Below are 13276 nucleotides of genomic sequence, written 5' to 3'. Positions count from 1 at the left end.
TTTGCGAAGTCCCTTACCCCGGCCATACATATAGTTTTTAATTTTATTATTATACAATAACACACGAGTTCACATATATTTCTTTATGTCTTTACACTACGTTTTAAATTTTACGCATTTGTACAAGCACAAATATTTAAAAACAATATTTCTTTTGAATTGATTTTCAACTAATTGTCATTTTATTTTTCAATCGTCATTTGGCTCGATATTTTCTTTCCAACGATGTTCTAGAGCGGTTATGTCAGATTAATAGGCCGATATGTCAAGATTTTCAAAATTGCCATTTACAGCGTCGCTGACTTCACCGTCGTTCGCAAATCTTTTCCCACCGAGCCATTTTTGAAGTTAGGAAAAAGCTAGAAGGGGCTATCCGCTAAATCTGGGGCTAAATCTGATGAATATAGTGGGTGAACAAGCAATTGGAATTTTAATTTATTGATTTTAGCTATCGCAACATCGTCGGCTGTCTGAACGTTTTGGTTGACATCAATTTTCAGAACTGTTTAATACGCCATCTGCGCTCATTTTTGAGCTGAAACTCGTTCGTTACATCTATTTTCAAGCGCTGTTGGTAAAGTCCCTAGTTGGAGTATGTTGTGTTACGCCCATTTTCTGATGGTTGATGTCCGTGCTGCACTCATAATTGAATATTGAGAAATACGGCATTGCGCGTGAACTTACATTACGTTTAATGACATGACTTTTTTCTCTACATACTGTTATGAATCTATTTGTATGTACATGTGCATATGAAATATCGCTCTCCATAGAAATGTAAGATAAAATTCCCATAATAATTACAGATTCTCACACGTGTATAAGATGTTTGGTAACTCAGCCATGATCAATTAGGGACATAGAGATTGAGATAAAAAAAAGTCAAATATAAGTAGTTGTAATATTTGATTGGTAAATAAAGTTTAAATTTCATACAAAAATCAGAATTAGTTTACATACCTAATATGTACAATTTGTTTTATGTCCACTGCTGGGAAGAGCGGAGAGAGAAAGGGCAATTGTTCTCCAGCAATAAAATCATTAAATATCTTGCGTTGGACCATAAAATTTTGTATTTCTACCACGGAAGGAAATATCCTCCCAGGCAAATTAATTAAAAAATAAAACTAGAGTTTGACAATCACATCCGAAATAATGAGCTAAGTTAGTTTTAAAAGGATTATTATTATATTTACACAAAAGGGTTTTGAAAGAAAAGATAACGCCAATGCGTTATCTTTCATTCTGCTGCATTCAGCAGACTCAACAGTTGGACAACATTACTAGATTTTCCACTGAATCTCGCTCCTGATTGGTAAATACTTCTGGGTCTATGAAGAATCTAAAAGAATACTCCAATCACAGACAATAATCAGTAAGCGCTCTCTGATCACTTTGTTCTACTGAACGCGGCCATTGTTGCGCACCAAACTTGATACGCGTACCAATGTTTCGACGATTTAAACTAGACCTATAGATTTGCAGCGCTGGCAGTGAATATCGGAATGCAGCCGCAGCCTGATTGCAGTATGACTGGAGCTCGATTCCTGACGTGCGAATGAGATGAGCATGTGAAAATCTAAATTATACAATGTAACGTGAACTGTACATTTTCGCATAACGCATCTTATTCGCTCGCCGTCAGAAATCAAGCCCCTGGCCAATAGAGCCCATGCTCAGGTCATAATTAACGAGCAGAAGAAGAGGGGTGTATTCAGTACTACAACCGCTCACTGAGTGCTAAGTGAGCCGTTGCATCTGACTGGTGTATATTTTTAAATCTAAAAGAATATACCAATCAAATATAAAAGCTCATTGAGAGCTCAGTGAGCGGTTGTAGTACTGAATGCACCCAATGGGTGCGTTCAGCGGAGAAAACCTCTCAGTGAGCGATTAATGACTATTGGTCCTTACTGTTAGATCCTTACATGCAGACCAATAACGTTGACGAATTACTCAACAGTTGCGCAACTGTTGAGTGCGTGAACGCCATGGGCTACGTTTACACGGCAAGGTTAATCCGGATTAGTAACAACCGTAGTTAGTGAATTCTTTGATTCGATTGGTATATTCTTTTAGATCTAAAATATACTCTAATCGGATTTGAGACTGCACTAACTACGGTAGTTACTAAAGCCAGCGGCACACGGTGCTTGTTTTCGTGCTGGATTGCTTGCTGGATGAAAATACTGCGTCCTGATTGGTGCATTTCCATCCATCTTCGGAAATGTACCAATCACAACGCAATATTTTCATCCAGCAAGCACAAAAACAAGCACTGTGTGCCGCTGGCTTAAGTCGAAGTAAAGCCAGCGGTACACGATGCTTGTTTTCGTGCTGGATTGCTTGCTGGATGAAAATACTGCGTTCTGATTGGTACATTTCCGAAGATGGATGGAAATGCACCAATCAGGACGCAGTATTTTCATCCAGCAAGCAATCCAGCACGAAAACAAGCACCGTGTGCCGCTGACTTTAGAAGCCGTGTAAACGTAGTCATAGTTGCTAGATGCAATATATTGTGACGCTACAGCGCATGCGTGAAAGCGTAAGCACGCTGCTTGAGTAAAAGTCTCAGTATCGTATCTCTTTTAAGGTATTATAGCGCCTGTATTATACTATGCATTGAGAATTGCAATCGAGTAAATTAGATAATCTAAATCGTGGTTATTTTAATTGGTTCGATAGTAATTCTCAATCTACATTACAATTTTTCACTTAACAATGTCATTGTTACATAATACAAGTATTATGTACCAGTGACATAGTCGAGTGAGAAATTATAATGTTAATGTAACGTAACTGTATTTATTATCCACTGGATAACATAACCTAAGATAAGATACTCGCGCAAGAAACGCGGGAAAACTATGCGGGAAGACAGCTGATCGGATAGCGTGGGTCCCTCCATGGACCCTGCGATGCGCTTTGTTGCCGTCATTGGCATATGCTTTTGTAGAGCTACGTCTCTCACGCATGCGCTGTAGCGTCGCAATATATTGCATCTAGCAACTATGGTGAACGCACCCAATGGGTGCATTCAGTACTACAACCGCTCACTGAGCGCTCAATGAGCTTTTACATTTGATTGGTATATTCCTTTAGATTTAAAAATATATACCAATCAGATGTAAGAGCTCACTTAGCGCTCAGTGAGCGGTTGTAGTACTGAATGCACCCAATGTCGCATCTAGTTCTTATTATATTCTATGATAATGGATCGTTACGTTATTGGGAAGTTTGAAATGATATGCTGTAATTACGACTGATTTATTCGAAGTGTTTATTGTGTTTAATATTACGAATAACATATTGATAAGGAATTGTGTGGTATTGTTGTGGTACGGTTGAATAACAAGTGGAATTGAAAGAATCAAGTTTTTTAATATACGCTTTTGAAGAAACTCGTGTTCTGCAGTTTGTGTACTATTTTGTGTACATGTACAAGCAAGGGATTCTCTAGAAAAACAATAAATTTTTATATGTCTGTGCGAGTATGTATATGGATATTGAATTATTTACTTGTCATATTGCCTTTATGATAAAAAACAGTTTCTACATATTTGAATCTGTGAACTAAAACAATGAGATCTATAAGAATGTTTTTTTGTTTAGAATAATTTCAAAATGAATTATGTGAGAGACAGAGTGGATCATTTTGATTATCAGAAAATGCCACAATCTGAAGGCAAAGGTTAGTCCATAAAATAGTCCATAAAATGTCAATTCTTTATTTATATTCTCATATTTATATACTCGTATGATAATTGTATATTTTGATTAATCATTGTAATTTATTGCTAAAATTATTCTAAATTGATCTATTCTTTACATGATAATCATTAACTTTTTCCTTAAGAATACAATGTGACTAAATATATTAATCGTGTAATTATCTGTGATTTGATAATTTTTTCTAGTACGAGAGATATCTAAGCCTGTAAAAATTGCACAACTATTTGGACCTCCTAAACAGTTACAAAGTTGCAAAAAAGGTAATATATATTTATAAATATTTTATATATTTTTTTGATATTATATATGTATACCATGTTGTTAACTTTTTTTTATTGATATATTTTATATTTTTACAGATTCAGCTGTTAAAATAAGTCAACCTGAAAGGATTACACCTTATATGAGAAATACATCAACTCAAAAGAAAAATACATCAACTCAAAAGAAAAATGGTATGTATAATCTATCTTTATTTTATCTACCGATGAATGGATATACCCAATGTTTGCTGTGACTTGTTTGTTATCAATTTTATTAAATTTTCATTAAATTTTTATTATCTCATTTTACAGGGGCAAGTACAATTAACAGACTTCATCACAGTGAGAGAAATGTACGACGAAATTTAAAATTTACAGAAACACCACCTACTATGAAGAAAACTAAACAGACTGTAAGGACAAGCACAAATAATTTGCACAATAAACCCACTATGAGTGCAAAAAGCTTACAAACGCAAAATAGGAAAAGCTTTATACTGCCGCCAAATAGCATAAAGAATGTACATGTTGCACAAAACAGATTCAAACACAGTAAATCTATGTTCCCACATATAAATCAAACACGTATCTTAACAGAAAAATCAGTAACAAAATATCCTAGAATATCCGAGGGTTCAGAGAATTGCTCGCCATTTGTAGAAGATACGGATGCACCAGTAAACAATTCTGTTGCCCATGAGAAAAATAATAAAACATCAGTTATACAGCACACATCGTCACAGACGTTTAAAACTAAAAATTTGTCAGGTATCAGTAATTTACACTCTTTCAGCTCTAATTCAACAAATGCAAATGATAATGCAACAGAAAATAAAACTTCTACAAGCTCAACTATTAACAAAGCCTTAAATGTTAACATCTGCAGCAATCAAAATAGTTGTAGTTGTAATGTTACAGACGACAAATCACAAGTGCTTTCTATGTATAACACAGACACGAGAAACAATGCCAAATTGTACAGTGATGGCTATCTCAACTTAGAAACAAATGCTGTATACACACCTGGTGTAGAAAAGATCAAAATCGAAGATATGTATGTACCTTTACAAGCTGTTAAAAAGATAAGTGAGTCCTATGTAGATTTACAGCGTGATATCGACGGCTGTGAATACGTGACCCTCAGTAAGAAGGAACTTGTAGCTTTGACATTCAATTTGAAACATCTTATCTGCAAGCTGGAGGAGAATATTTCCTACTTGAAGTTGACATCATCTAACATTGTGAACTTGTTATCTGCGAATGCCACGAGTAAAGTAACCGAGGAAAATAAGGTCGAGAGTAAGAAGCAAATGCTCGACAGTCTAGATGACAACACAAAAGTAGTCAATAATACAAGCACAGTATCATTGCCGTGTATGACGATTAACGTCTGCAGTGAAGTTGATCACAGGTCAGAAGGTACTTCCAAAATACTCGACTCTGACGCATTGGTATGTGGGGAAACTGATGTGCCTAAGACTACAGAAGATGCTCACGTCAAAACACAGCTGCCGCAGCAAATCAATGTTGTTCTTGAGGACAATAAAGAGAACAAAGAGGACACAAACTCGTCTGTGAAGCACTCTAAGCCTCAACAAGATGGAACAAGGCGACGTTCCGCACGATTGTTGGCAAAGGCTTTGAAGAATTCGAACGTGGATAACGATAGTTTCGTGAATCTGGAGCATGAATTGAATATCTCAAGCAAACCGTCCGTCACGCTGATTATGCCACATATTGACCGTACCCCGGTGATGACTGGATGCAAGGACAAGAAGACGGAAAGACCCTGGAAAGAATATATGGCTTTGAAATCACGTATGAGTTGCTTGCTGACGCCTAATATCAAGCGATTTAATTCTGTGGAATCCAAGGACAATATGCACCCTGAAACTGGTGGCATTAGAACTTCTTTATCGAGCAAAATATTCGCGGATCTTCACAACTTGTACGCCGATTCGCCAGATCCGCAGTAACTTTACGTGTCATCTATTATTAATGTTTTTATAAAACAACATAATTCGTATATAATAAGTTAATATATGTTTATTATTATAATATATAAATAAATTTTATGTGTATATAATAAGCCTTATGCATAGAAAACGGACTATGATGTTAGCCGGCAGCATTTTTTAATATATTCAATTGGTTCGCCAATATGATATTACGTGCATATAAAATTTTGAATATCATATTTATGCGAACACAGATGTCGTTGAGAGATGAAGATTGAAAAAAATATGAAGAAAATTATATCGAATAAATTTTATATACTTTTGATTGAATAAAGAAAATATGAATGGAGAATACGTAATTACACGTATAGGTTTTTGAGGGCGTTTGGGAGTTTGTCGGAGTGTTACTTTATCAATGAGCTACGCACAAGATGATAGACGAGTTCACCACTGGCGGGCGTTGCGATCGTGCCTGAGCAATTTTTCCTGCCTCTTTCCGGATGTCTCGTAATAAGAGCATAATGACACTCGATTCGTGTTTTTACACTCGTGCCAAATTGTCGTCGTCGTTCGCCCTCGTCGTCGATTGTTGATTATGTCGTGTGCTCGCGACGGTGCGAGATATAATGCGCGAAAGTGTCACTGATTGAGCGAAGAAAAAAGTATGGCACGTCCCAAGCACAGAGTGAGCGCAGACGTGTGCGCTGACTGCGGGGCACTCGGTGAGCGCATCATTTTTGTTTATAATTACAGACCTGTCCTACATCTACAGCGAATTTGCTCTTATTTGTACGATATATTTGCTATATTTATACGATAAAATATACGATAACCCCTATCGACTCGTCGAGCGCTCTGTCAAACGCGCTGTTTGGTATCACTTTGATTTGCAGCAATTGCTCCAGTAACAAAATATTAGATGTACATTTAAATTTGTTTGAATTTGTTTATGTAATGGAATTTTGCTGAACAGTGCTCGCACAATTAAAAGAATACTACAGGATCGGTCTGCTGTTTCAGAGCCAGGATGGGCATCAATAAATAGAGCTATTTTGTTATGTGATGATTGTTGTGGGATTCATCGAAGCTTAGGACGTCATGTGTCGCATATTAAGTCATTGCACAAGAGTATTTGGAATACACAGCTATTGAATGTTAGTATATATTGCGTGAAGTGTAAAGAAAAATTTCCTTAGCATTTATTTAATATATGCATCGTGTCACTCATGAAATTATATAAATATTTCAGATGGTGCATACCTTGAATGATAATGGAGCTAACAGTATTTGGGAACATTCCCTGCTAGATCCTAGTAACTCAAAGATTAGTAGAAGAAAACCACAGGCCAAGGATCCATTACAGTTAATAAATTTGATCATATATAATTCTCTTCTCCTATTCTGTAAAATGGGGCATCTCACTTGCAATATTTTGATTCTATTACAGTTGTTACAATTCTGTTAACTTTTTTGGATGTTGGATTTATATTTTTTTTATATTCCTAAATATTAGATGCCTTTGTAATTATTAACTTTTGTAATTATGTATATTTTCTTGATATTAAAGCAAGTTCTTTACTTGCTACATTGCTTACAGTCCTGTAAAAGCAGAATTTATTAAAGCCAAACATCAACACTTGGCCTTTATATTACGGCCAAGTAAGGAGGAATGTTGTACTGAAGAAGAGTTAAGTAGACAGTTGCACAGTAGCGTTCGTACAAGCAATTTAGAGACTTCATTGAGGCTATTGGCACAAGGAGCCAATCCCAATTACTTTTATAAGGTACTGCTTTAGCGTAAATATATTTTGTAAGATATATTGTGCTCCTGCAGATTATCATGCATAATAAAATTATGTTGTCATGTAAACATTTTTATAAATTAAATATAATTTCTTTATTCAGGAGAAAGGAACTTCTCCTTTGCACGTTGCAGCACGTGCTGGACAAGTTCTTCAAGTAGAACTTTTAATAGCTAATGGTGCAAATCCAAGTGTAGTAGATTTAAATGGACAAACAGCTGCTGATATTGCCAAGTGAGTAATGTACATTTTTAATATATTTTTATATAGCTGAAAAATATCTCTGTCGATTTCTTTGATTGATTTTTTGTTTTATTATTATTTTAGGATGGCAGGACATATAGATTTGTCTGAACGCATAATTGAATGTATGTATGAAGTAACAGATAGATTGACATACCACGTGTGCTCTCGTAAGCCGAATCATCGAGGTGACGAACATCTCATCATTTCTGATTTAGCTTCTAATCTGGACAAGAATGAATTAGCTTTAGAAAGAAGAAACAGACTACAAATGGTTTGTAAAAGTTCACTTTATTCAGGATTTACTAAGTCTATCTGTTGCTGTATATTTTTAATTCACTTAGTTTCTTGTTTAGTTACCCAATCACTTATTGGAGGAATTAGCAATGGATGTTTATGATGAAGTAGACCGCCGAGAAACAGAAACAAGTGAGTATGTCTTTAATCATACTGAGCATTTTTATGCTTCATATTCAATACAAAATCTACTAGTTTAAATTACTAATAACACATCATATATATTTTTCTTGTGCTATTCCTATGGAAGGGTGAGTAAAGATTGTTTAAATTTAACAACATAATTTTAATTTAGTCATTTAAATACTGTGGACATATCTTATTCACTTAGATTTGGACTCAAACCACCAATGCTTTTAAGGACTGTCATCTGTGCATTCACTTTCTCTGCTTGTTAGAAATAGTTTCAGTTGTGGACTTTATTATTTTAAATATAAAACACTATTTCTGTTATTATATAACCGGCGACAGACGAAACGTTCGAAAATCTTGTTGAATTTCGACCACATAGAGCGCTTCTTCATCGCGTTATTTCGCACTCGAAGGAATTGAAATTGATTTTAATAGAAATGTCCATCGAAGTATGCGCTGAAAACACGCAGATAGACAAATAGAGATTAATGTTTCATATTTTCTGCAGTTTGGTTTTCGACTGCATCCCTCCCGGAAAAGTGTACCGTTCCATTCCTACCGGTTAATCCGCAGCTGTCGTCCACCAGGAATCAAGGAAGACAAAAATTGGCAAGATTTACGCCCAAAGAGTTTACCACTCTCATCGTCGATTTATTGGTAGAGGCCGGCCGAAGACACATGCTTTCCAACAATACACTACAGAGTAATACTATAAAAGCGCATTCTTTGTGTTATTACACCGTTCAACATTTTCTTATATTAAGACGTCCGTCGCTCTTTAGATCCTGCGGTGTCTATACTTCGGAAGGAGCAACTGGGCAAACATGGGTCACAGGTCTCCGATGACGAGCCTCTGTATGACAGTGTTGCGTCTGACGATGACTACGCTTTAACATCTACGGACAATACTTCATCGGACGCTTCGAATCAACCCAAAGCTGACAATGAGGTAGGAACGTACTGCAATAAACTTGAATTTAGTTTCGAGATAATTGAAGACTTTGTCCCTTGAACACCAAACTTTAACAAAATCTTCTGCGATTCTGCATCTTTTTGAGTAAATAGTTTTAATACAATAGTTTAGTCGGTATTAAACATTCCCGTATAAGTTGGAATATACGTGAGTATACCAGTTTTACAAATCGCTTGTCTTGTACGTGTGTATATTACGCACGGCAATATACATATGAAACATTAAAATATAACTTATGTAAGTTATATTTCTCTTTAAATTGCAATTTGTGATAAAAATAGAAGAAAAAAAAGATCATATTGACATGTTTTATCGCTGTCTGATAAAATATTGAAGGTACCGGCGCTAGTAACAAAAAGAGGAATAAGGAATTGGCTGAGCACGTGGCTTTTCTGTAGGCAGTGTTATTAGGCAAGTGCACAGGTCTGTTTGTGCATGTGCAACCATTGCCAAGAGCGCCAAATTTGACCATTCTGAAGCATTAATTAGCTATTGGGCGTTGATTCGCATAATTATTCTTGCAATCCATACACCACTAAACGAATTTATGCGTTCATAACAATAATAATAATAATAATAATAATAATGATAATAATAATAATAATAATATAATAATAATATAATAATAATAATGCGTACAGCATTTTATAACCATTTATTTTGCGTGATCATTATAACATGCTCTATGCTCCTTACTTGATACGAGTTTAGAGCAAATGTTACGATTGCGGCTTGTTGTTTCAGGAAACATTTGCACCGATGGCCAAGGGTCTTCCGTCCATGGTAGAAGTCTTGAAGAAACAACTGACCCTGTCTGAATCAACCGTACGAGATCTGCGTGAGCAAGTACATACCTTACAGACTACTGTCGAGCAGCTCACTCAAGAGAACAGCGAATTGAAACATATGCTACAAGTAACTATATCAGATTTTATTTGATACGTGATAAGCTAAGACACTAATTGTTTCAAATATTTAAGAAGAAATTGATAATTAGATATGTAAAAAGAGAGTTGCGCGTTTCTTTGATTTTAATATATGTTTTAAAGAATAATATTCTTTGTAACTTTTTCTTTGCAACTATATAGGAGTCGTATGTAGTTTCTCAGGTATATTATCTTATTCTTATATTATATTATTCTTTATTATGCTGAGTTTTTGTCATTACAAACGTCATTCGTGTTGCTCTTCGTTGTTTACATTTCTTGTATTCATATGAGCTAGTTTCTGTGAAAATATTCTTTAATCTTTCGTCTTACTAAATTAGTAAAATAAAACTAATTAAAGTTTATTGTACGCTAAAATAACAGATTCTTGAGAGGCCAGCAAAGATAAAAATAATTATCTATTATATATTAAAGTAATAATTCTTTTCAAAATCTATTAGTTTAGTATATAACAGATTCATTAGTTTATAGTAAAGTGTTAGTTTATAGCGAAAAATTCAAATATTTTCGATAGATCGTTCTTGAGTTGAAATGTGTTTGAATGGATCGGCATTGATGAATAAAAATGTAAATAAAAGAGAATAGCACACGATATGTTTGGAGTGACAGTACGAAGAATAGCTCATTTCCAATCAATATGATCAATATAAAATATAATCAATGTAAAATTGCAAAACACTTTCAAGTGATACACACAGAAGGTGAGGTACCTAAAACAGACTGCCTGAATAACTTTGAAAATATGCAAGATAGAAAAGAATGTCAAATACAAAAGTTGTAGGGTTTCAAGTAACGCATCACATACTAATATGATCTTGAACAGCATCATTAAGGTTACGGGAAGGTCACCTTTTAAATGATAAATTTCATTTTTTATTATATCATCTTTTTCTACTAATTATTTTGAACAACTTTTGTCTGAAACATTTTTTCATCCGACTACTTTCTGCGATCGTTGCTTTCTGTTATCGCTGAATCGGGGAGCACAATTAAAATGGGACATCATATATATATTAGAAACTACATACGATCCCCACATAGCTGCAAAATATAAAGATTACTGAGAACTACGTCCTTTATAATATATATTAAAATCAAAGAAGTTCCCAGGATGTGTAATCTTTCTTACATAATTACCGAAAATTTATATATGATAGTGAGATGTTAACCCGGCGATATTAACCCAGGCAAAGAATTCCGGCGATGGCACTATCAATGGACATGTTGGCGGCGAACAAGAACCGGAACTGGAGCCAGTGCACGACATCAAGACGTCTACTATTCGAGGAAATCAACGACCAGCGTCGATGTACGAGACTAGAGAAGGTTTACGAAAACCAGCGTCCTGGTCGACTCCCATTTGCCAAGTAAATTTCTTTCTTTACAGCAACTTGGAACGAGAGAGAATATCGTGTACGCTGTATCGCATCTCTGTATCGTTTTCTAGACGAAACGCGATGCGGAAACGTTATCGCGGAATAACACGCAGAGCCTGTGGGAATGCGGCGCTCCTAATCTTCCACCCAGCGAAGAGGTGACCAGACGAACGGAACAAGTTACCAGGCGAATTCAAGAACTGTGGTTGGCCATGCAAGACCCGAGCCAACGAGAAGCTTTCGTCCCTTGCGCGGAGAGAATACGTGTCGCCGTTGCCGAGTTAACCGCTATATTTCCTCAGGTACAATTAGTTATCTTGCTCGCCGCGTTTCTAACGCAGAAGGAGGAGCTGGATTTGATCAAATTGCGAAGAAGATCTTCATTTCAACCGTATTCTCGTAGAATCCTATAGAGGAGAATATCAGATCTGCCTTGCGGCAATTGAACGGCAACACCGGGAGGCTTCAAGCAGAATGTTCTGGCCTACAAAGATGCACGAGTGACGCCGAGCATATGGATCGTTGTCTGCAGCAAGTACGTTCATGCGCTTACGATATTGCCAAAGCAACCAAGACTCTTGTCACGCAATTTCAAACATTGTAGATCGCAGGTTTTGACGTTGTAGAGACAGTATCGGATATGTATGCGCAATTTTCCTGTATATTTTCAACGACGATTGTAAATACTTTTATATAGCCTACCGAAAAAGTTTACTAAGACTATTCTCTTCTCAAATCTTCACTACGCGTATTATTGCTTCACATGTATTCATTTCACGATCGGTAGTTGCCTCGTTTGTTTCTGTTTTCTTTTTTCATTTCGTTAAATTTCATGTAAATACGAAGTATATAGGACCTTTTTATATCTGGTAAGATTATTACTTTAATAGTTTACAAGACACTAGATTGCTAAAATTATATACTTTACATTATTTAATTACGTTTGAATGCACGATTTAACACACGAGACATGACACTGTTTGAATATAGATTTTACATTATGTATCATTTCTTTAATGTTTGTAAAAGACTGAATAGCGGCAAACCAATGAACTCTACACGTATACAGTTTAAGTTTATAGTTTTCATTTAACTTGTCCAAAACAAAATTTTGCGCGATGGAAATGAAAGACGGATTAGAGCGTTATTGTTTTATATACTAGAATAGAGAGCATGCCTTTTATGCGACAATGTAATGTTAAAAACTTTTATTACTTTTACTTCATTTCTTATAGATATTCTATATAAAAAATAGGAATAGAGACAGAAAGATAAAACAATCTGACTCTAATTGATGTAGCTGTCTTTCTAAAATATCGCTTTTATCGTATTACACATATATAGTAAGAATATAAGAGACAAAGATGCTTATCATCTTCCATCCATATTGTATGTGTATTCATAAAGAAGTTCAACAATTATATATTATACTAGCAACTTTTAATCTAAAACGACTGATGTGGAACGTTTCAAAAAGTTTTTGATGACTTTTTTTTAATACACTTCTAATTTGCTTGTTGAATAGTCCAATCATGCTAAAGAAAGTTCGA

At 35.3% G+C, this 13276-nt stretch overlaps 2 protein-coding genes across 4 annotated transcripts; both read left to right on the top strand.

The window, feature by feature from the left end:
* The first annotated feature begins 3219 nt into the window (after nt 1–3219).
* Nucleotides 3220–6129, top strand: LOC105183070 (uncharacterized). Of its 2 annotated transcripts, XM_011140931.3 has the most exons (5): nt 3220–3494; nt 3616–3694; nt 3921–3995; nt 4095–4190; nt 4311–6129. In XM_011140931.3, exons 1-5 carry the CDS (start codon nt 3483–3485, stop codon nt 5972–5974), a joined length of 1926 nt encoding a protein of 641 aa, XP_011139233.1. In that variant the 5' UTR covers nt 3220–3482; the 3' UTR covers nt 5975–6129. The 2 variants fall into 2 exon arrangements, with proteins under 2 accessions (XP_011139233.1, XP_025159155.1); XM_025303370.1 differs by lacking the exons at nt 3220–3494; nt 3616–3694; nt 3921–3995 and having other exon boundaries at nt 4095–4191; nt 4376–6129.
* Nucleotides 6130–6410: 281 nt separating this feature from the next.
* Git (ARF GTPase-activating protein GIT1) lies at nt 6411–13276 on the top strand. 2 transcript variants are annotated; one of them, XM_011140932.3, is made up of 13 exons: nt 6411–6678; nt 6977–7110; nt 7206–7318; nt 7554–7740; nt 7862–7992; nt 8086–8275; nt 8358–8430; nt 8939–9133; nt 9213–9379; nt 10148–10318; nt 11538–11717; nt 11798–12028; nt 12130–13276. In XM_011140932.3, the coding sequence occupies exons 1-13, from the start codon at nt 6621–6623 to the stop codon at nt 12328–12330; spliced, it is 2031 nt and encodes a 676-aa protein (XP_011139234.1). In that variant the 5' UTR covers nt 6411–6620; the 3' UTR covers nt 12331–13276. The 2 variants fall into 2 exon arrangements, with proteins under 2 accessions (XP_011139234.1, XP_025159154.1); XM_025303369.1 differs by lacking the exon at nt 6411–6678 and adding an exon at nt 6768–6877.

Source organism: Harpegnathos saltator, unplaced genomic scaffold, assembly GCF_003227715.2.
Source record: "Harpegnathos saltator strain DR-91 unplaced genomic scaffold, Hsal_v8.6 scaffold54, whole genome shotgun sequence".
Taxonomy (NCBI): Eukaryota; Metazoa; Arthropoda; class Insecta; order Hymenoptera; family Formicidae; genus Harpegnathos; species Harpegnathos saltator.
The sequence above is the reverse complement of the archived record's forward strand: the minus strand, read 5'-3'. Positions and strand labels throughout refer to the sequence as shown.